The 25292-nt window shown below is 40.0% G+C and overlaps 1 protein-coding gene across 1 annotated transcript in view; it reads left to right on the top strand.

Moving 5' to 3' along the window:
* The first annotated feature begins 3307 nt into the window (after nucleotides 1–3307).
* pipox (pipecolic acid oxidase) overlaps nucleotides 3308–25292 on the top strand; it is an 82947-nt gene continuing 60962 nt past the window's right edge. The window contains exons 1-2 of the mRNA XM_073053430.1: nucleotides 3308–3673; nucleotides 9886–10034. Of these exons, the coding sequence (XP_072909531.1) occupies nucleotides 3575–3673; nucleotides 9886–10034 (248 nt within the window). The 5' untranslated portion in view covers nucleotides 3308–3574. The remainder of the gene's footprint in view (nucleotides 3674–9885; nucleotides 10035–25292) is intronic.

Below are 25292 nucleotides of genomic sequence, written 5' to 3'. Positions count from 1 at the left end.
TCTTCCTCCTCTCCCCCCCACCTTCTAGCTCTGACTCCTCATCTTTTCTTCTCTATTCCTGCTGAAGGGTTTTGGCCCGAAATGTCGACTGTACCCTTTTTCATAGATGCTGCCTGGCCTGCTGAGTTCCCCCAGTATTTTGCGTGTGTTGCTTGGATTTCCAGCATCTGCAGATTTTCTCGTTTGGACGTTGGAGACCAGAGTTTTCCTTCTCCTAGATGAGCTGATAACCACGGCTGACGAGCCCCTTCTGACTGATTTAAGGTGCCAATAACCCATCTTTGCCCCTTTTTCTGCCAGTAGAAACAGTTCTGCCAGGTTTAATAGCTAAGCCACACGTGAAGGCCAGGAGCTGTACTTGGTTGTCAGAGGCTATTTGAGATGCATGCCATTGGGAACATTTAATAGGTAGTGGGAGCTTATCCCCACTACCTCCCCAGCTATGTCAACTTTAATGAATCATATATATGCAATGAAAAGGGGTTTGGAATATAGACTGTATAAAATAATTAGGAATCCACAAGAAGATAACACTGTACCAACAGAATTAGAAAAGAAAGTGAAAACATGGCAACAAAGTAACTTATTCTGTCATGATTATTGAATATATAAATCAATCACTACCTTTAGATTAGAAGAATAAACCAACCTGTTCCTTCATAATGGATCATACTCCAAGTCTGCAATATCACTTAAAATAATTAGTTTCCTAATCTGAACAAATTAGTGAGAGTGTATCGGAAGCTGACATTGATAAGTGACACGTAACTCTCCTGTTACTGTATATTTGTCAGCAAACATTCAGCAATTCCACAGCCGCAAACAGAATTAAATTGAACCCTGTGCAGGCCTTAAACACCAGCGATTCTACGGATGCCGGAAATCCAGAGCAACTCACACAATATGATGGAGGAACTTAGCAGGCCAGACAGCATCTATGGAAATGAATAAGCCATCAATGTTTCAGGCCAAAACCCTTCAACAGGATTTCAAGGGAAGGGGGAAGATGCCAGATAAGAAGGTGGTGGTGGGGCGGGAGAGGGAGGAGTACAGCCTAGAAGGTGAGAGATGAAGCCAAGTGCGGGAGGAGTTATGAAGTAGGAAGTTGGGTGGTAATAGGTGGAAATGGTAAAGAACTGGAGAAGGAGGAATCTGATAGGAGAAGAGTGGACCATGGTAAAAAAGGAAGGTGGAAGTAAGGGGGGGGGGGGCAGAGTGGAGAATTGAAGAAGATGGAACAGAGAGGGAGCAAAAATTACCAGTGGAGAAACTGAATTTCATACCATCAGGTTGGAGGCTACCTAGATGAAATTTAAGGTATTCCTCCAGCCTGAGCGGGGCCTCGCCGTGGCAGAAGAGGAGGCAATGGATCGACATGTTGGAATGGGAATTGGAATTGAAATATTTGGTCATAGTTTTAGTGAGTGTGCTCTCCCGATCTACTTTGGGTCTCACCAATACAGATGAGGCGGAATCAGGAGCACCAGATACAGTAGATGACACCAACAGGTTCACAAGTGAAGGGTTGCCTCACCTGGAAGGTCTGTTTGGAGCCCTGGATGGAGGTGAGGAAGGAGGTGAATGGGCAAGTGTAGCACTTTTTCCACTTGCCAGTACCAGGAGGGAAATTAGTTGGGAGGGACGAATGGACAAGGTGATCATGAAGGAAGTGATCCCTGTGGAAAGCAGAGTGTGGGGTGGGGGTGGGGAGGAATGTATTGATTACTCCAACTTCTGGTAACTTTATCCCTCCCCTTTTCCTCTTCTTCATTTCCCCACTTTGGCCCTCCCTTACCGCTTCTCCTCATATAACCTTCCCCTGTTGCACCTCCTTCTTCCTTTTTTCCATGGTCCATCTCCTCTATCAGATTCCTTCTTCTCCAGCCATTTACCTTTTCCACCTTTCACCTCCCAATTTCTTACTTCATTCCCTTCTCCCCCACCCACCTAGCTTCACCAATCACCTTCCAGCTTGTACGCTTTTCCCTCCCCTCCCCATCACCAACTTCTTATTCAGACATCTTCCCCTTTCCTGTACATGCCAATTCTTTTTTAAGTTGTGGAGCAATTATAACAAGACAGGAAAGCATGCTGTCCAGTGGCTCCCAGCAGATCTATCCCATCAGTCCCAGTAACCTGCATTTTATGCCCCATTATGGATATTTCAAATTCCAACCACTTTGTTTAAAGGGGGATAATTTTTGGAAGGCGAGGACCATGAGGAACTGGCACAAATGAAGAGTTGAGGCATGGGGTCAACTTGAGGAGCCTGATAATATGTTCTTGTTTCTATTGAGGGTTTTAAAAATATATATATATTGTCAGATGTTAGATCCTTGGTTTAATTTAAGATCATAATCAAGTCACCACATTCATTGAATGGGAGACTAAACAAATATACAAAAATCAGTTGAATCTGTTATCTTGTTTCCAAGTCGGTCAATTATTTTGATTCTTTTATTATCAAACACTTGTAACTTGAACTGACAAGGCCAAATTAGGGGATAAACCATACATTAAACCTTGGCATCATATTTAAATCTGCACATTAATCATTTGGTCACCAGGTTAACGTTGTGACCTGTTTTCCAGTGATCCTCATCGTAAAAAAGGTGACCTTCATTCAGATGTCCCTTCTGAATATAAAGCAGAAGGTGCATTGGGAATAGTTCTCAGACTCTATCAGTAGCTTTGAAATCGAGGTAGGCCATGCTGACAGAGCAAAGGAGAAATTGGCAAATACAGTAAACTGAGTAAAGGAATTTATTCAGACTTGACAGTTTGATTATTTAAGAATGAAATAAAATCCAGAGGTTTACGGTATATTCCAGGGAAGAAAACTGCAAGAGCCTCTGAAACCCCAGTCAGAGGTTAGGAATGCAGGAGCTTCCAAGGCAGAATTTTCTCTTTGGTTTATTCAAGAGGTTCCAATGCCAGTAACACATTTTTTTAAATTAACAATACCGACATGACTGCTCCAGATCCCCAGTGTGAACCTCCCTTTATTAAAGTTCAAACAACACTGTAGAAATTGGATCATAAAGTTAATTACTTTAGGAAAAAAAAGTCCTCGGAATGGCAAATGTTTTGAGACTTCGTTAAGAGATTTTAAACTAAATGAACGCCAGAGCTGTTGGAATATAACCAGAGATATGAAATGTAGAAAATGCGGCCAACGCTTGAAATGAACTGTAGAAATTTCCAGTTTTCGCAGAATTAACGCTGAAGAGCCAATTCTAAACTTTCTCCCGCTACTCTGCAGAAACTTCGTGTTAAGAGTCTGGCGGAGTGCGTGAAGAACAGTGAAAAGCCCCAAGGCACCTTCCTGTCTAACTGTTTCTCGTCGGTCTCGATAATCCACGACAGGACCGAGCCAGTAGTTCAGTTCCTGCTAAAACTTCTAATCCCAGAGTTTCGCCCACTGTGAATTTGCGAACACTTTCCGCAGCAGGCTATTTCAATATTGCATGAAAACTCCTATCTGACCCGGGCCAGTACATCCAGCTTTCTAACAAGGTGACCTTTGGAAGGCACGTGATCCAAAACCGATTTACAACTTTCACTAAACAACAAGATGAGTGACTTTGATGCGATAGTTATTGGAGCAGGAGTCCAGGGATCTTACACAGCCTATCATCTCTCCAGAAATAGCAAGACGCTGTTAATAGATCAGGTATGTGTATTCAAGTTGCTTGTAAAAGTGTGAAATTCCATCCGTTTTAATTAGACTCAACCATTTTGAGATCAGCTGGAAATGCGTCTGTGTTGGCACAGTCCTGTGTCAGAGACCGACACGCGGAGATGACGGTGTTTATCATCATTCTTAACGTCAAAACCAGCTCTTCTCGATGGAAGTAACCTCGTATTGTCCTTCAGCGTCACGCAGCCGGGCGCAAAGTTTCATTAGTTCCTGCACTTGTGTTATACGTATGAACCGTTGGAATATTTGCCACCGTGTATGATCAAGTGTTTAAACTGTTTAGATAAGTTGTGCCTTACTGTTGGCAAGTTTTGGGGAAAGTCTTACACAATGATTTGGGGCACTTTTATATGATTCAGTGGGTTAGATTGAGATATATCCCATAGGAGTCTGGGAATGTGTTCCCCTTCTGGTGATGTGTCTACAGTACATTTATGTAAATTGGTCACTGTAAACAGTGCTTTTTCTATGGGGCATTATGAAATCTCTTGGTCAAAGGGCTCTCACATTTTCTAGTCCCTTTGTAAAGAGCTGTCTATTTAACTAATACATCACAAGATCTCTTTAAAATACCCTTCTTGGCTTTGATGGTATTAATCTATTTCAAGGAGTTGAAGCATGTCCATGGTTGTGTTCACTGAGATTCACAGCAGGCTTTTGTAGGCTGTAAAACTCCCAGGGTATGATGCATCTATAAATACAACTAATCATGGGAGAGAAGTCCGGGCCTTGGCTCAGGAGCCTCATTGTCAGGGCAAAGTCATAATAATATTTGAAATGGGAGCAGAAAACATGAGAAACACTCAGTAGGTCAGACAACATGTGGAGTCAGAAGTCATTGACCTTAAAACATTTGTACCACCTTTGATTTTATCAGGCATGGCATGACCTAATGTGCTTTTCTAATGTTTTCTGTTTTCAGCTTAAGATTTATCACCTTGCTTGCAATGTTAATGAGGAAGGTATGGATTGCTGCCACCGAGCTGCAGTGAAGCAGAGTATATTAGTATCAGCTCTTTGTCATCATTATGATTCTGTAGTGAATGTATTGGTAAGGAGAAAACAAGGTTGCAAGAAAGGGCCCCGAGAAGTTGACTTTTCACTCATTTCCATAGACACCTCTTGACCTGCTGAGCTCCTCCAGCATTTTGTGTGTGTGTTGTTTTGGATGTCCAGCATCTGCACAATTCCTGGTGGTTGTGGAATGTCCATCTGATTGGATTTCCAGGTGGCTAACATTTGGATCATTGCTTCCCTCAGGAACTTAGTGGTGTCCTACTGATCTGAATTAGTCCAGGCTGCCTAACGCATAATTGTCCAGGATGCTGTATTCAGCCCCCCTAACTGTTGTATCTCTAGTTGCCCAAATAAGGTCATGATTTCAAGTGCTAGGCAGTGGTACCCTTATTGCTTTCGTGTTAGATGTCAGTTTTTCAAAACCTTTGCTTTGTAAATGTTGTTTCTTTGCGTGGCTGTAACATTTATCCTCTTACTTCTAATCCTGTAGAATCAGAATCACGTCTATTATCATTGACATATGTCATGAACGGGTGGTGGGCTGGAGATGCATCTCTACCAAAGGAGATGTAAGGTGCTTCTTCCCTCTGTTAGCCTGCAGGTCACCCTTGGGCAAGGTGTAGCATCTGCTTACCCCCTGAGCAGGGTCATGTGAAGCCATGGGATCAGGTGGTGGATGGTCGTATGAGCAGCTGGTGATTGTCACAAGCCCTGGTTATGTGACTACTGACGCCAGGCAGATAATCTCTGAAGAATATTGATATTGGATGGGGTCACCTGTCTTCTCAGAAGGTAATAGCAAACCACTTCTGTAGAAAATTTGCCAAAGAACAATGATGGTCATACAACATGTTCACCTATGTCATACGACACAGCACATATAGTGATAGTATGTCATGAAATTTGTTGCTTGTGGCAGCCAATACTAGACATTAAAAAATTCTGTAAGTTACAATAATAAGTAAATAAATAGTGCAAAAGTGAGGTAGTGTTCCTGGACTGCTCCAAACTTTGATAGAAATGGACACCATTTCCAGCAATAGTCTTGATTAATGAGCACAGGGAAAAAAAAAGTTTGATGGCAAATCATAAGTATTACAATTTCTTACACTAGAATAGTATTTTCAGAATCAATTAAGGTGCACAATTCAACTGAGTGCTCTAATTAGCTTTTTACTGGGTTCTATCATTGAATGTAGTGAAACGTCCACAGGATCATTGGATTTGCTTGTAAAAGCACTTAAAGGATTAATACCTTTTAATCTCCTAAATTTGCTCAACTGAAATGTTTGTCAGATTTTTTTTTAGCTTGCATATAAAACATTCCCAATGAAGACCAGAGCTAGCAGGCAGTTTGCCTGTTTACTGACATCTGTCAGTGTCAGACCATCCCCAGTTATTAAAGTGGGGCAGATGTCTCCAGGTGACTCATTATTTGTCTCAGCAGATCCCACACAAAAGCACAGCTAATACTTGGACCCACCACTTGCATAACCATGGCCTCACAGTCCACAGTCTGGAGTTACCACAACTGATTTCCTCAACACTGCAAAACAAAATATCTTTCCATGTTGTCTCTGAAAATATTTATGCATTTCAAACTGCTTTTGAAATATGATGACTCTCCCACTGAATAATTAATGTTTAGTGCACCGAAAATAGTAATTCATTTTTCAATTTCACATAAAGACAACAGCACCTGTGATGACATTGGCTGTTGATGCAAACTTGTTACTCATTAGATTTTATTTTAAATTGTTATTACCATCTTAAATGCTGCTCCCAAATCCAAATTTAGTCTTTGTCAGGTTCTCTAATGCCAGGATGTTTAATCTGCCTACTTTTGTTTAGAACTGAGACTTAGAGGAATATTACTTTTCATGTACACAGCGATCAGCTTCGTTAAATAAAACAGCTCTTAGCTATATATTACTGAATTCTCACAAACCATTGTATTTTTCATAAGGTTCTTGTCAAAGATCTCAATCTGCTGTCAGGTTAATCTCATTGCATGAGAATCAGGAGAATCAAGCCTAAAATCAAATTGTGTCTCCAGAATATTTTGATCTGGTCACATGGAGGAGTCCATCTGGAAACTACAGATGGATTCTTTGCTTTTAAGGAGACTGAGCAGGCACAGGGTAGTCTGCAAATTCCTGACTACTTTGTCATGTTAAGCTCATAGATGCAAAAAAAGAGCATGTCCTCTGAATTATGTTACACTTTTTAACCTGCTTAAAGAGAAGTGGACAGATGTTACATTCTTATCATGTCACATATTTGCTGTTTCTGTAACTGGAAATGAGGCCGTTAGGCTTACTTGAAGAACCATGGTAATATTTAAAAACCAAAGGTACTGCAGTTATTGAATACTGTCAGCACTTGCAAAAAGGCAAGCCCCAAATAGTTTAATAAACTCTGTTAATCCAGCATGCTCCAGATTTTGCTGCTGGACTAGCAGTTTTCCCAGACTACTGGATGCTATTTTTATTAAGGTAATTTTTTTTTTCCCAGTGAACCTAGTGGCTTTCAAGGGCATATGGCCAACAGAACCATGAGATGTAGAAGCGGAATTAGGCCAAATGGCCCACTGACTCTGCTCTGCCATTCAATCATAGCTGCTTTGTTTGTTCTCAGCATGTTCTCCAATCTTCGCATAACCCTTCACCCCCTTACCAATCAGGAAACTATCAATCTTTAAATACACACAATGATTTGGCTTTCACAACCCTCTGCGGCAGCAAATTCCGTACATTCACCATGCTCTGGCTGAAGAAATTCCTCCCTGCTTTAGTTCAAAAAGGTTGTTCCTTTATTCTAAAGCTGTGATCTCGGATCCTAGACTCTCACAGTACTGGAAGCATCCTCTCCACGTTCACTCTTTCCAGGCCTTTCATTATTCAGTGAGATCCTTACCCTTCTGAACCCCATTGTGTACAGACCGTGAGCCGTCAAATGCTCCATGTATGTCAGGCCTTTCATTTCTGGGATCATTCTCATGAACCTCCTCTGGACCAGGTGGATATATTTTCTTGGATATAGGGCCCATAATTGCTCACAATATTCCAAGTACAGTCAGACTGACACCTTATAAAGTATCAACAGTACATCTTTGTTTTTATGTTCTAGCCCTCTCAAAATAAATGCTAGCATTGCATTTGCTTTCATTACTACTGACTCATTCTGAACCAGGACTCCCAAACTCCTCTGTACCTCTGATTTCTAAACTCTTTCCCCACTTATTCTTCCTACCAAAGTGCATAGCGTTTGCCCACTCTTCTAACCTGCCCAAGTCCTCCTGCAGACGCTCTCCACCTGTCACATGCAAGCTTGGTCTCAACACCATCAGCTTCCTTCATCCAGTAATTAATGTGGACTACTGCAGAACTCCACTAGTCACCAGCTGCTGTCCTGAAAAGGACCATGGTCACTGTTTAAAGTTACCAGTTTATTGCCAGTTCAGGGACACTAATTTCTGCCTGTCAGTCCATTTTCTATCCATCTTAGTACATGGTCTCTAACACCATGTGTTTTTATCTTGCTTTGCAGCCTTGTGTATGGCACATTTGTTAAAGGCCTTCTGAAAATCAAGTAAATAGCATTCACTGACTCTCCTTTGTTTAAACAGCTTGCTACCACCTCAAAGAGTTCCCACAGATTTGACAGGCAAGATCTCCCCTTAATAAAACTATGCTGACTTCACCCCACTTCATTGTGTATTTCTAAATACATCTAAACTTAATTCTTAATATCGTGCTCTAAGTTCTTCCCTATCTCTATCAGGCTAACTGGCTATAATATTCTGTTTATTGCCTACCCCCTTCTTAAATGGTGCTGTTATATTTACGATTTTCCTGGGACCCTTTTTGACTCCGCTGATTCTTGAACGATCATTACAATTGCCTCCACAACTCTCCTCTGCTTCCTCTCTCAGAACCAGATGAATGTAGGAACTAGGACCCCAGTGAGTGGACACGGAGCGAAGCAAGCATTACCTGCTGAACACATTCTGTACCACTGGAACTTCCAAACAGACGGATGGTAGATTATTGGTTTTATTACATTGCAGAAGATTAGGAGAAGTAAGCACCACTATTCAGTCAGATCATGGCAGATCATGTGCCTTCTTGCATTAATCTCTGATCCTTTGATTCCCATGAAATCTTTAAAATCTATTAATATATGTCTTGAGTGTACTTGGTGGCTCCTTAAGTGAAGAATTCCAAAGATACTTTTAGCTGATGCGTGAAGAAATTTCTTCTTTGCTCCAAATGATTGGCCTCTTATTTTGAGACAATGACCTCTATTTCCAGAAACCCCAGCAAGGGGAAATGTCAACAGCACATCTACCCAATCAACCGCAGAAGAATTTTATTTTTCAAAGGGATGATCTCTCATTCTTGTAAACTCAGGAGTGCGTAGGCCATGTATGCTTAATTTCTCCTCTTAGGACAAGCTGGTGAGCCTTCATTGCATTCCTTGATGGCAAGCATATACTCTCATAGGCAGGCTGAAGTGCCATTTTCCAGATGTGATCTCACTAAGCGTCTATTTAATTAGACTAAGATGCCTATACATTTATACTCAAATCCTCTTGACAGGAACAGCCAGTACTCCACTTGCCTTCTGAACTGTTTGTATGACCTGCATGTTAAGTTTCAGTGATTCATGGACGGGGATGCCACCAGTTTTTTTTTCAATCTGTCTCATTTTTAAAAAGCTCCTTGCTTTTCTATTTAAGGGGTTGAAATAAATGTTTGGCAATCCGACAAACACGTGCTCATTACCTTGTGTATCCTCTTCAAAATGATTGGATATCCTACTAATTGGTAGCCACAAATCTAGTAAGACAATATTTGTCAATTTAATTTGCAGATAGAGGTCCTTGGAGAGTGACCGTGTAACATAGACAGTTTTGTTCTACCTGCCCTGTTTTCAAAATAAGTCAATAAGTTAACATCACTTTCATGCTTGACTAAGCAAACAGCAGCTTCTATTTAATTCTCTGTAGCCTGTGTGGAGTCTATATCCAACAAATGATGGATTAAGACATCAACTAATTTCACATGTGACTGAATCACTGTCAAATTTAGTAAGAGATGTCTATTTTCTCCTTTCTGACACCTTTTTAATGCTAATCTTCATTTTTTTTTCCTATACGTTTTCAGTTTGCCTTGCCTCATTCCCGTGGAAGTTCTCATGGGCAGACGCGAATTATTCGGAAAGCTTATTCCAAGGCTTGTTATACACACATGATGACTGAATGTTTCCAGCTCTGGAAGCAACTGGAAGCTGAGGCCAACATTGAGCTCTTCAGGTAAAATTTGCACCCATGTATCCCAGATAAGGGATTCTCTTTGAAGTCTCTGGCTACGATCAACAAGGAAAGTGAGAGCTAGTTTCAAAATACACCAAAGCATAGTAATTATATAATGAAAGAACTAGCATGTGTGCTTCCAGTATCCAGTTTCTATTTTGGATTTACTTACAATAACGATTTTGCCCTTAATTCAATAAAAGCTGATGTATTCAATGTTTAAATCCAATTCCAATTTCACACATCTTTCTTTTGTAGGATTGTTGTGCCTCAGCTGAACAAATGTGATCTAAATGGCAGTGGGTTGTCAGCAACCTCTTAGCATCTGCTATGCAATGTTTATAATGTACATGTGGTCGAGCCTTGTCACCGACTAGGTTGTCCCACATTACTGTATGGTCACCTCAGCACTTTGTGAGTTCCAACAGATAACTGAAATAAGAGAAAATCTGCAGATGCTGGAAATCCAAGCACCACGCACAAAATGCAGGAGGAACTCAGCAGGCCAGGCAGCATCTATGGAAAAGAGTACAGTCGATGTTTTGGGCTGGGAGACCCTTCATCAGGACTGGAAAAAAAGATGAGGAGTTAGCATAAGAAAGGGGGAGGGGGGAGGAAGAACCACAAGTGATAGTTAAAATCGGGAGTGGGGGGGTGGAGTGGTGAAGTAAAGAGCTGGGAAGTTGATTGGTGAAAGAGATACAGGGCTGGAGAAGGGGGAATCTAATAGAATACAGAAGGCCATGGAAGAAAGCGAAGGGGAGGAGCACCAGATGGAGGTGATGGGCAGGTAAGGAGGTGAGGTGAGAGAGGGAAACGGGAATGGGGAATGGTGAAAGTGGGGGATGTTACCGGAAGTTTGAGAAATTGCTGTTCATACCATCAGGTTGGAGGCTACCCAGATGGAATATAAGATGTTGCTCCTCCAACTTGAGTGTGGCCTCATCGTGACATTAGAGGAGGCCACGGTTTGACATGTTAGAATGGGAATGGGAAGTGGAATTAAAATGGGTGGTTACTGGGAGATCCTACTTTGGCAGATGGAGCATAAGCTCAGCGAAGTGGTCCCCCATGTCTCCCCTTTGCACAAACCCCCCACTCCCAGTTTCACTGATCCCTTGTGTGTCTTCCTCATCAACACCCCCCCCCCCCCCCCTTCCTCTTTCTTACTTTGACTCACCTTTTGTGCCAGTCCTGATGAAGAGTCCTGGCCCGAAATGTCAACTGTACTTTTTTCCCATAGATGCTGCCCTGGCCTGCTGAGATAGACTGAAATTTTCCCGTCAATGGATAGAGTATCTAACAGGGCAATGTTGTGGATTTTATGTGGGTAGGGGGTGATTGACTGTGAGTAGAGAGATAGAGGAAATAAAAAGAAATTGGGCATTTTTTGCCATGTGCTGAAACAGTGCCCAACCATTTTGAGAACCGAAGCTATTTCAGAATGCTGGGCTCAGATTGCTAGAGCCAGTTGCTTTCTTTGACTCAAGCAGGAAGAAAAAAAAACCTTCTTTTCAAAACAGAAAAGTTATCAGTTTCGCTAAAATAAGTCTGCTACTTAAAACATAGTCGCTCTTGACAAGGAGTCATAAAGAAGGTACAACCAAGTAAAATGTATTCAGTTGGTATAATGCTTTCAGCAGCAGCCTCTTCTGTGATGTTAGCGAGCAGTCTGATCTGCTGGAACTTGTTTTAAAGTTAGTTCCATTTCCCCTGAGGAATATACGTAGATTGCATTAGTCTGGGTAGATTCCTGTCATCCCTGTTGAGATAGACTCCACTGTTTGGTCCAAGCTATTTGTTATTGTTCTGTTTCTATGAGTTATTTACCTTGCTCTATCTATAGAACATCTTAAACAATGCAGTCAATAGAAATATTTCTGTAAAATGCATGGAATGTCTCAAACCATTTTGTGCCAATGTCTCTTATTGACTAGTGTGTGCCGCAGTTCCGGTTGAACTAAATCCCTTGGAAAAACTTAGGTTGGTTACAGATTGTAAATTCATTCATCTTTAGTCAACGTCACTTGATTGCTCTTTCTCAAATAGCTGCGTACAGTCAGAGGTCCCATTGTAGCTGATCTGCAATTGAAAGTATTAATCAATTGCCACATATCAATGCCTGCAAAGAAATAAATACTTTCTAACAGATAGGGCTAATATTTAATTGGATGAGAATCAATTTGAAGAAACACTTCAATAGTTTATTGATGTTTGCGTTTGTGTTTATTCAGTGGCTTTCTCATTTAAAGAATGACTTTCACAAGACTCAGTTGGAGATTAGCTCTTCAAGTGATGTAACTTCACTGTATCCCAGAATGCTCGTTCCATCAGCTGTGAACTCCCTCAGCAACAGGTACCCTTGCACTGATACCAATGGAAGACAACTTGTAATAATTGCTGATGTTGCAAGAATGTTTCAAAAGTAACTTGCTATTGTCTTGGTTTGGAGCTGCAACATGACCATTGTTCGGTTTCCCCCAGTTAATTAAGTTTTCTTTCTATCCGACAGTTCAGTTTTTCCCTTTGCAAATTTTCTATGGCTGAAGCAGTTTGGGTTAATGAGCACAGAGAAATGTGAGGGCCTTAACATTGATCTGGCTGACTTGAATTTTATTTGTTAAACTCTGAAATACAGTTTTTCATCCCCAAATAAAGGATTACAACTAAAATCCTACTGATTTACCAAGTTGTCCAATGTAAGGTTGCAGTAGCCTTCATTAAGCTCTGGAGCCCCACCATCTAGCTGTCCTAATCCATTTGGAAGACAGTTCCTTGGATGTTGGCAGTCAAATGCCCATCTTGGTTCGTAAGGGGTTTTAAAAAGAAATACTTCAGTTCCATAATATTCTTGAAAGACTGCTAGCTTTACTAAATAATTACTAAATAATTCATTTAGTATGAAGTGGATCTGTTTCTTAAAATAAGAGTTGATTTGGACCAAGCTTCCCTACCATTTTGCAATACATAAACAAGAACTAGTCACAAAAAAAAAGCCACCCAAGCAAGAGAGGAGAATGCCTAATTTAACTTGCCACCCAATTGCATTGGTGGCCACATTCTATTCTAAGACCATCCAAGAAGGTTTCCTGTCTCTGGTAAATCAGAACTATCTTTAAAGAAATTTCTTTAGCCAAGTTGGGAAAAGCAGGAATTCTTCTGCTTCATGATCTTCCTTGACCCTGTCTAGTTTTGGACTGACCCCAAGCTATCGCCTCCTAACATTAGCTCTGCAAGCTGTGCAGTTGTAGTGGTTTGTGTGTGACAAATTCTGTGGGTTTTCCAGAGAAACTTTAGGGTCACCACCCATCCAGCTACAGACTTCATACAGTTGCAACGTAGAATCAATGCCTGAGCCTTGTTATTCTTACAACATTCATAATTTACAACACAACAGATCTTCAGCTGAACATTAATCTTGTACCAGATCTCAATTCTTGATAAGAATACATTTTCTATTAAGTCAACAGCTGAGGTGAGGGTTTAATTGGTTGAAAGTCCATCTGGATTTTCACTTTATTGATACTGTATTTGTTTTGAATTTTTTTATATTAAAATATCCCTGGACTCACATGACTCATCAGCTGCAGGAGTATCAACATCCTGGAGTTCCGCCTCGAGTTGGATTGTGACGTTTTGGCCAATCCCTGTTTTGTAGGCTGTGTTTATTGTGTTCCGCAATGTCTATTTTAGGAAGAGTAATGTTGTTTAGTATTTCTGTTGCCAGCTGCTACTCATCAGTAATGGAAATAGACGTCTGGGGAGGAGAATACATGGGGAAATGCACAGATGCATTAAAATTTCACTCAGGATGTTCACTAACATCTGCTACAGGAAGGCAGTGATATCCGGAGCTAGAAACCCAGTCCCTGGGTTACGAACGAGTTCCGTTCCTGAGTCCGTCTTTAAGTTGGATTTGTACATAAGTCGGAACAGGTACATCCGGTATTATTTAGCATCAGTTAGTCAAAGGTTTATCTTAGTATATAGTATATATTTAACCTTTCTGTGCATATAAAACACTTAAGAAACCGATGCATTTCAGTAATTAAACCACTGCGTTGCTTAGTAATAATTGTAGCTTTCATCAGGGCAGGGCCTTTTACATGCTCCATTATTCTCACTTTATCCTTTACCTGTATCCTTTAAAATTGTTCTGATCGTTGACCGACTGTAGCCTAACACTTTTCCAATGACTGATGGAGTTTCACCTCTTTCCGATTGCTTTATTATTTCTACTTCATTTTCAATCGCGATCGTATTCCATCAACAGAACAGAAAACTGCAGATTCAGCAGCAGCCGCGGGTCCTCTGCTCCCCTGGGTCCTGAAGTCCACCCGCACTGAGACAGGTTAAATGGGACAAGTGGGGATGGTGCTGACTGGAAAAGGGGGGGTGTCATGGTGAATCTTGCTAAGAAATATTTAGGCCAAATACAAAGTTACACACTCAACACAGTGTTAACGGCAACAACTTAAAATGGCGGTCGGCATTGTGATCCGACTTAAAATGGCGGATGGCATTGTGATCTGATTTAAAATGGCGGACGGCGTTCTCCTCCCTCCATTCGTAAGTACGAGTTGTTCTTAAGGCAGGCATTCGTAACTTGGGGACTGCCTGTTTTACTAAAAAAATAAAATTCTTTCATGCTACTAACAGTCTTCATTTCCCCTGATTTGAGTTGATGGACTGGACAGTATTTAGGGGGTCATCTTCGAGCTTGAATAAATATGCCACATTTGTCATTGACCTGTGTGGATGAGTGTGTTGCCTATGGGAACATGCTGTACATACCGAAATCAGAAGCCATGGATGAGCCAAGTGATTTGTAGTTTACTGAGGGCCAGCTCTCTGGCATTCAAGATGGGTGATCCAGAACTATATAAAAAGGCCAGGTGTGACTCGTGGAGGGCTACTTCAAGAGTAAAAGAACAATTCTGATTGAGGTTAGAGGTAGAATGGATCATATTAACTCTGGCAGTGTTTGCAGCCCATTACATCCTACAAAGCAAAACCTAACATCATGAATGGCAGTGTTGCTTCACTACCAGATGAGCTCAACGCTTCCTATGCTGGCTTTGAAAGGGGGAATGAAACCATAACTATGAGGGTACTTGCAGCATCAAGTGATCCTGTAATCTCTGTCTTGGACACTGATATCAGAATAACTTTCTAGAGGGAGAACCCTTGCGAGGTGACAGGCCCCAAAAGTGTACCTGGTAGGCCTCTAAAAGCCTATGCCAGCCAACTGGCTGGTGTGTTCAAAGACATTTTCAAACTCTTGTTGTTACAGTCGGAAGTTCTGACTTGCTTAAAGAGCAACAATCATACTAGTGCCCAAGAAGAGCAGGGTGCGCTGCTTTAACGATTATAGTGACCGCAATAGTTCTTGTATTTACAATGATAATGTTCTTTGAGAGGTTGGTTATGGCTAGAATTAGCTCCTGCCTAAGCACAGCCTGGACCCACTATAATTTGCCTATTGCCACAATAGATCTACAGTGGATGCAATCTAATTGGCTCTTCACGTGGCCTACACCATACGAATACTTACGTCAGGCTGCTATTTATTGAATATAGCTCAACATGTAACACAGTCAGTCCTACAGTTTTTTTTAAAGCTGCAAAACCTGGGCCTCTGTACCTTTCTCTGCAACTGGATCCTCATCGTCTTCAATGGAAGACCACAGTCTGTGCGGATCGGAATTAGCATCTCCAACACACTGATAATCAACATTGGTGTACTTCAGGGACATGTGCTTAGCCTACTGCCCAAGTCTCTTTACACCCATGACTATGTGGCTAGCCACAGCTCAAATGCCATCTATAAATTTGTTGATGACACAACTATGGTTGGCAGAATTTCAGATGGTGATGAGTAGGAGTAAAGCAGCGAGATCGATCAGCTGGTTGAGTGCTGTTGCAGCAAGAACCTTGCACTCAATGTCAAAGAATTGATTGTGGACTTCAAAAAGGGTAAGATGAGGGAGCACACACCAGTCTTAATTGAGACATTAGAAGTGGAAAGTCAGAGCAATTTCAAGTTCCTGGGTGTCAACATCTCTGAAGATCAATCCTGGGCCTAACATCTCAATGCAGTTATAAAGAAGACACAACAGCAGCTATACTTCATTAGGAGCTTAAGGAAATTTGGTTTTTCACAAAAGATATTCGCAAATTTCGACAGATGTACCATGGAGAGCATTCTAACTGGTTGCGTCACCATCTGGTATGGGGAGAGGGTACTGCACAAGATCAAAATAAGCTGCAGAAAGTTGTGAACTCTGCTTCATCATGGGCACTAGCCTCCCCAGCATCCAGGACATCTTCAAGGAGCAATGCCTCAAAAAGGTGGCATTAAGGATGCCCATCACCCAGGACATGTCCTCTTCTCATTGCTACCATCAGGGAGGAGGTGCAGGAGCCTGAAGGCCCACACTTGATGATTCAGGAGCTGCTTCTTCCCCTCTGCCATTGGATTTCTGAATGGCCATTGAACCTGTGAACACCATCTCACTACTTAATGAGCTTTTTTTCCACTACTTAATTTAACTTTTTGAATATTTGAATATATTTGCTGTAATTTGCAGTCTTTTATCATTATGTTTTGTAATGTACCGCTGCTGCATATAACAAATTTCATGACATGCGCCGGTGATATGAAACCTGAGTCTGGTTCCGATTCGGACAAACGTTTTCACTTTTTTGCCAGTGGTGGTGAGTGCAGAAAAACAATCTCCTTACAGTCTTAGATAGGATATTGTCTCCATTCTAATACCTGTTGTTGTCGTGCAGTAGTCCATGAGGATCCTTGAATGCTTACTGCTGTGATGACACTAAACTGGCTGAGAAGCTGGTCATGCCAAGGAACCATTATGGATGGAAACCAACATAGAAGAGAAACTTGCAATTAGCTTTTAATTAACATTGTACAGAGTGATAAATAAAATATGAAAATAAACACTATTCATATTTTATAGCTTATTTGCCTAGAAATTGTTCCATGCCATTTTTGGGGGTGGGGGGAGGGATTGAAACAACATTGGGGTTGTTAGTTTAACATTGTTTGTTAAAGTCACATAGAAGGATGACTCCAGTGGTGAAGTCAACGCAGCAATGCTGTGCTTTCCTGTGGAAATCTGTGCTGAAACAGCCATTGTGGGTTTCAACACGATGTTCTCTATTTGAAACGTTAATCGTTCTCAGCAGATAGCCCAGCAGGTGTGATCTATGCAGCCTGCCCTGGTCACAATGGAAGCCATAATTTTTGAGCTGCAGGAGACTGTTACTACTGAAGTGCTGAGTGCATGGTTGCTGCAATAATGGAAGGATTGTGTGTTGTGCCAAGAGTGCTCCCAGGGGGTCAGCAGGGTAGAGTATACATTCAGTGGCCACTTTATTAGGTACAGGAGGTACCTAATAAAATGGCCACTAAGTGTTTTTTGTATGTCTTTTATCATCTGCAACTGAAACCCACCCAACATTTTCAACATTTTGTATATTCAGAGATGGTCTTCTGCACACCCGTCTTGGAGGTTTGGTCTTTAGAGTTACTGTCACCCTTCCTGCCAGCTTGAGACAATCTCCTGTGACCTCTCACTTTAACAAGACATTTCTACCCAAAGAGTTGCTGCTCACTGGATGTTTTCTTGTTTTTCACACAAGTTTCTGTCACTGCTAGAGACTGCTGTGTGTGATCCGAGGAGATCAACAGCTTCTGGGATACCTAAACCATCCTGTCTGGCACCAGCAATCATTTAGTTGTCAAAGTCACTTAGATCACATTTCTTCACCACTCTGGTGTTTGATCTGAGCAGCAATTGAACTTTTTGATCATGTTCACAGTAAATTTATTATCAAAGTACATACATGTCACCATATACAACCCTGAGATTCATTTTCTTGTGGGAAAACTCAATCCAGTAAACATAATAGAAACAGTGAAAGACCACACTAACCTAGCGGACAATCAGTGTGCAAAAGACAACAAACTGTGCACGCTCTAACAGAAATAAATAAGCAATAAATATCAAGAACATGAGATGAACAGTCCTTCAAAGTGAATCCATGGTTTTTGGAACAGCACTGTGATGGGGCATGTAAAATTGAATGAAGTTATGCCCTCTGGTTCAGGAGTCTGATGGTTGAGGGGTGATAACTGTTCCTGAACCTGGTGGTGTGAGTCCTGAGGCTCCTGTACCTTCTCTCTGATGGCAGCAGTGAGAAGAAGACACGACCTGGGTGTTAGAATTTTTGATAATGGATGCAGCTTTTCTGCGACAATGCTCCGTGTAGATGTGCTCAATGGTGCGGAGGGCTTTATCCGAGATAGACTGAGCCGTACCCACTGCTTTTTGCAGGATTTTCTGTTTAAGCATATTAGTGCTTCCATACCATGCAGCTCATCAATATACTCTCCATGACATCTATGGAAGTTAGTCAGATTTAAAGATGTCTTACCGAATCCTTGCAAGAGTTCAAGGAAGTAGAGGCACTGCTGGGCTTTCTTTGTGATTGCTCTAATGGTATATGCTGGGTCTGGGCGAGGCCCTCTGAAATAGTAACACTGAGGAATTTAAAGTTGCCGACCCTCTCCACCTCTGATCCCCCGATGAGGACTGGCTGCTTTGTGAAGTCAATAATCAACTCCTTGGTCATGCTGATACTGAGTGTGAGGTTGTTTCTATAGCTCCACACAGCTAAATTTTCTGATCTCTCTCCTATATGCTGATTCATCACCACTAATGATTTGGTCAACGACAGTGGTGTGCCATCAAATGGCATTGGAGCCGCGCTTAGCCACACAGACATAAGTGTAAAGCAAGTAGAGCAGGAGGCCAAGCACCCAGCCTTATGGTGCACCTATGCTGGTGGAGACTGTGAAGGAGGTGCTGCCAATCCAAACTGACTAGGGTCTGCAGGTGAGGAGATCAAAGATCCAATTACACAAGGAGATATCGAGGCCAAGGTCTTGAAGGTTTTTGATTAGTTTTTTTGGGATGATGGTATTGAATGCTGGGTTGCAGTACTTCTATATTGTGATAGCTGTAGATGTTGTCATGCTTGCATGATTTTATGCATTGAATTGCTGCCACATGATTGGCTGATTAGATATTTGCATTATCAAGCAGGCGTACCTGGTAAATTGGCCCTTGAACGTGGTAAATAGAATATAGAACACCACAGTACAGGTGCTTCAGCCCACAGTCTTGTGCCAGTGTTTTAACCTACTCTAAGATCAGAACTTGCCTCCTCTGGGCACTGTCCTTCAAATCAAGTAGTGTTGTGAAGGACAGTGCCCAGAGGGGGCAATTTTTTGGCAGCCATGAAGACCATTCAAGGTTGCAGTGTAATAAGAGGTATTGAAGGAATTTTTCTGTTAAGGGCATATGTGCAAAAACCACGCAGTAGTTGCTTCAGTAGTGTTGAATAACAGAGGTGAAGAATGTTAATTTCCCCATTATTATTGTAGACAACACATGGACCATTATTCAAAGTTAAAGGAGACTTGTTCAGATATGAAACCATTCAATACATGGCTTTTGGATTGATTTACCTTTACTAATGAGTGTAATTGTGGGTTGATGGATGAGTTGCACATTGAAATTTCCATTCCATTGACTTCTTCATTCAGAAAAGTTTGTAGGTCATCTCTATGTGAGCATTTTATACCACTGTATAAATGCTAAATGTATGAGTAACTGTGGTTACTGCTGTGCATGTGAGCACAAGAAACTCTAGATAGTTGAGGATACAGCTCACCACCTCACAGAAACCAGTCTTCCATCATGGACTCTGTCTGTATTTCTCACTGCCCCAGTAAAGCAGCCAGCATAATTATAGGGAGCCTATGATTATAGGCTATGATTAGCCTCCCCAGACATTTTCTCTTTCCCATCAGACAGAAGATACAAAAGCCTGAAAGTATGTGCAGTGGATGTTAGTTAATTGGGCTATGTAGTCACTTATTTGGGACAACTCTTTTTTTTCTTTTTCAGTATTTATATTAATTTTCACATAGAAGAATACAGAGTACATGAGGATATGTATTATGAATCAAAAGAAAATGGAATAGTACCAAATACATTATATTTCAATCACACTTGCAATCGCAGTACCCTATATTCATAATGAAACACATACATTAATTAAATTGTAATTCGAATTGTAATAATTTTATTATTAAAAAAATAATCTAAACCCACTACCAACATTGAAGCTGTTTGGTAAAGAAAGGAAGATGGAAAAAAATCCTTATCACATAGTGATTTGTGTTATTAGCCAACATCTGTACTTTAACACCAAATCAAAGGTTTTGAAAGTAGTTCAAAAATGGTCCCCGTAATGTTTGCAGATCTTGGTTAGAATTAGAAATTGAACAACGGATCTTTTCTACATTTAAGCATGACATAACATCACATAACCATTGAGCGTGAGTAGGCGGAGCAGCATCCTTCCATTTAAGCAACACTGACCTCCTTGCTATAAGAGAAATAAAAGACAATATATGCAAATAAGATGTCTCCAAAGTTTTGCCTTTTTCTCCAACAATACCAAGCAAGGCAGTCAAAGGGTTAGGCTTAAAAGTTACTTTAAAAAGTACAGAAAATGTTTGGAATACTTCCTTCCAGAATTTTTCAAGACTCGGACATGTCCAAAACATATGGATTATTGAAGCCTCTGCATTGTTACATCTATCACAATAAGGAGATATATCCGGATAAAAATGAGATAGCTTTTCTTTGGACATGTGGGCCCTGTGGACCACTTTAAATTGTAAGAGGGAGTGGCAAGCACATAGTGATGAAGTGTTAACCAATTTAAAAATTTCATTCCAAGTCTCCTCAGAATTTGAAATCTGTAAATCTTGTTCCCAGGCATTTTTAATTTTGTCTAAAGGAGCCTCTCTTATTCCCAACAACATACCAAAAATATTGGATATTGAGCCATTATGAAAAGGTTTCAAATTAGAAATTACATCTAATAAGTTCTTATCAGGACTCATAGGAAATGTATGTAATTGAGATCGCAGAAAGTCTCTAATTTGTAGATATAGAAAAAAATGAGTTTTTGGTAAACTATATTTAGATGACAGTTGCTCAAACGAAAAGAGACTTCCTCCAACTAACAGATCCTGAAAGCATTTAATACCCAATCTATCCCATTCTTTAAAAACTACATCGGTCATAGAAGGTTTAAAAAAAATTAGAAAAATTGGGACTAGAAAGAGAAAATCTCAATAAACCAAAGTACTTTCTAAATTGTAACCAGATCCTCAAAGTATGTTTAATTACCAAATTGTCAGTTAGTTTATTTAAATATAAAGGAAGTGAAGATCCAAGAAGAGAAATAATAGACAAATTTTTAACAGAGTTAGCTTCTAAAGAAACCCATACTGGACAGTCCTCATAGTTAATGTAATACGACCAAAAGCTAAGATTTCATATGTTAACAGCCCAGTAATAAAACCTAAAATTTCGTAAAGCTAAATTTCCATTCTTTTTGACTTTTTGAAAGTGAACTTTATTTCATCGAGAATGTTTGTTTTTCCATATATACGAAGATAGAATTGAATTAAATCAAGAGAATCAAAACAGGACTTAGTAACAAAAATGGGTAAGGCCTGAAAAAGGTATATAAATTTAGGCAGGATATTCATTTTAATAGAGTTAATTTGACCAATCAATAATAGAGAGAGGGGTGACCAGTTTGATAGTGCCCTTTTCACTTAATTCAATAGGGTAAGAAAATTTTCTTTAAGTAGGTCTTTATAATTCTTAGTAATTGTTACACCCAAATAGGTAAATTGATTTTTTACAATTTAAAAAGGAAGGTTAATAGTAATTGATACCGGATTATTCAAGGGGAAAAGTTCACTTTAATTCATTTTGAAAAATTCAATTTATAACCTGAAAACTGCTGAAACAGGAGAGTAAAGAAAGCATAGGAGGTAACGAGGTCTCAACATTAGAAATAAAAAGCAACAGATTATCAGCATAGAGCAAAACTATGTGGGTAGTACCTTTAAAATACCAGTGGTATCACTAGATTCTCCAAAAGCAATAGCTAAGGGTTCTAAAGCCAGAAGAAAGAGCAAAGGGCTCAAAGGACAAGCCTTGTCTGGTTCCACATTGGAGTTCAAAAGGTTTAGAATTCTGAAAATTAGTAAGAACATGAGCAGAGGTTGATAAATAAAGTAATTTAATCCATTGAATGAAATCGGGGCCAAAGTTAAATTTTTCGAAGGTTTTAAATAAATAATTCCATTCAACCCCATCAAAAGCCTTCTCAGAGTCTAGAGATCCTGCATTCCACTATCTACTTAGAAGGAGAATACATACCATTCAATAAATGACAAATATAAAAATAGGAATAGTGATTTTTAATAAATCCATTCTGATCATCTGATATGATAGATGGTAAAATATTTTCAAGCCTACAAGCTAAAACTTTGGATAGAATTTTAGTATCAACATTAAGTAAAGAAATTGGTCTATATGAAGAGCATTCAGTTGGGTTCTTTTTTTTTAAGAATAAGCAAAATGGAAGCTCCATAAAAAGATTGTGGCAACCTACGCAGCTTAAAGGAATCCGAAAAGACAGAACACAAATGAGGTATAAGCAGTGAGGAAAATGTCTTGTAAAATTCTCCAGAAAATCCATCAGGACCCAGAGTCTTCCCGGAGTGCAATGAACCCACAGCCTCAGCAATTTCCTCATAAAAAATAGGTTGATCCAACTGCTTTCAATTATCAACTGAAAGTACAGGGATGTTTAATTGGTCTAAAAATTATCCATTACAATATTATCTTTAGGAGAGTCAGAACTATCGAGTTTAGAATAAAATTCTCTAAAGGTATCATTTATTTCTAAATGGTCAGTTGTCCTATCACAAATTTCACAAATTTCTTTAATTTGCCGTTTAGCTATAAAGGTTTTTAATTGGTTAGCTAATAATTTACCTGTTTTGTCTCCATGAATATAGAATTGACTTTTATCTTGGATTGTCTTTCAATTGGATATGTTAAAAGAAGATCATATTTAGTTTTAATTTCAACACATCTTTTATATAAAGCAGGATCTGGAGCCAAAGCATATTTCTGGTCTAATTGTTTCAACTGATTAGCTAAATCAATTCTCTCTTTATTAGCTTTTTTCTTGATACTTGCAGTATAAAAATAATTTGCCCACCAATATAGGCCTTGAAAGCATCCCATATAAAAAGACTGGAAGTCTATTATATTCTCTTGAAAACAATGAGTAATTTGTTTCTCCAGAAACTTTAAAAAATTCTTATCAGATAGCAAAGTTAGATTAAAACACCAAAATCTATTTATTTGAGGGAGACTTGGAAGGTTTAAAGATAAAAACCCAAGAGCATGATCTGAAACAGCAATCTCTTTATAATCACAGGATCAAACTAATGGAATCATTTGGCTATCAATAAAAATTATAATCAATCCTGGAATACATATGGTGAATATCAGAAAAAAAATGAGTACTCCCTATCTTTGGGATGTAAAAACGCCAAATATCAACAATACCACATTTCATTAGGAAAGATTGAATAAATAAAGCTGATTTGTTAAGGGTAGCTGGTTTGGAAGATGACTGGTCTAAAACTGGATCTAACTAGCAATTAAAGTCTCCTCCCAACACTAATGAATAAAGACTCAAATCTGGCAAGAGTGAAAAAAAACGCTCAAAGAATCCTGGATCATCTATATTTGGGGCATACAGATTAGCAAATTTATTATCTAATTTTCCTGACACTATGACAAAACTCCCATTAATATCAGACACTACTTTATGTTGGACAAAGGGAACAGTATTATCTGTAAAAATTGAAACCCCCCTAGATTTAGCTTAAAAAGAGGAATGAAAATGTAGCCCTTTCCATTTGCTAAAAAGGCATGTATTGTCACATTTATATACATGAGTTTCTTGTAAAAACATAATTGGGACCTTAAGTTTTTTAATATAGGCAAAAATCTTACTCCATTTCACAGGGTGATTTAACCCTTTCACACTAAGTCTAAGTAAATTAATACAGGCAGTCCCCAGGCTATGAACGAGTTCCGTTCCTGAGTCCGTCTTTAAGTTGGATTTGTACAGAAGTCGGAACAAGTACATCCAGTATTATTTAGCGTCAGTTAGTCAAACATTTGTTTTAATATATAGTATATATTTTACCTTTCTATGCATATAAAACACTTAAGAAATTTATGTATTCCAATAATTAAACCACTGCGTTGCTTAGTAATAATTGTAGCTTTCATCGGGGCAGGGCCTTTCACATGCTCCATTATTCTCAATTTATCCTTTAAAATTGTTCCGATCGTTGACCGACTGTAGCCTATCGCTTTTCTAATGACTGATGGCATTTCACCTCTTTCCGATCGCCTTATTATTTCCACTTTATTTTCAGTCGCAATCGCATGCCATCAACAGAACAGAAACACTGTGGGTGGCGGGTTCGGAGCTGTGCCAACTCCCAAGGTCCACTGAGTCTTAAGGACCACTGCACGAAATTCCCTGGGTCCAAAAGTCCATCACACTGAGACAGGTTAAATGAGACAAGTGGAGACTGTGCTGGGTTTGGGTATTTGATCCTCCACAATATTGCGCGTGGGAATTTAAACGGGAGGTGGCAGTGTTTTTTTTTTTACGATGTCGAGTTGCGAGCTCGACATCAACCTGGCACGGGAGAAGTTTGTCACTGGATCAAACTCGGGAATCTCTGTTCTCCAGCCTGGCATTGATCTCACTGCCCCACCAGCCGACTGGAACGGGGGGAGGGGGCAGGGTCAGGGTGAATCTTGCTAAGAAAAATTTAAGCCAAATACAAAGTTACACAGTCAACACGGTGTCAACGGCAAGGACTTAAAATGGCGGACGGCGTCATGATCCAATTTAAAATGGCGGACGACATTCTCCTTCCTTGGTTCGTAAGTACGAGTTGTCCGTAAGTTGGATGTTCGTAACTCGGGGACTACCTGTAGTTTGATCCATTTTTAATACTATTTAAAAGAAAGGTTAAGATAATGGCCATACTAGAATGTACATTAAAACCAGACATTGAACCTTGAAATAAGGTAACCAAGCAACAGATTTGGCTGAGAACTCAATACAGCTTCCAGAAAAAGAGCCCTTCCCCCCTACCTCCTCCCAAAGGCCAACTCTTAACGAACAAAAAATAATTGAGAAATTGGCTGTGATGCCCTTCATTTATTTGGGACAGTATGCTGCTTAATTTGG

This window comes from Hemitrygon akajei, chromosome 8, assembly GCF_048418815.1.
Source record: "Hemitrygon akajei chromosome 8, sHemAka1.3, whole genome shotgun sequence".
Classification (NCBI taxonomy): Eukaryota; Metazoa; Chordata; class Chondrichthyes; order Myliobatiformes; family Dasyatidae; genus Hemitrygon; species Hemitrygon akajei.
Note: the sequence above shows the minus strand (reverse complement) of the source record. Positions and strands in the feature narration are given on the sequence as shown.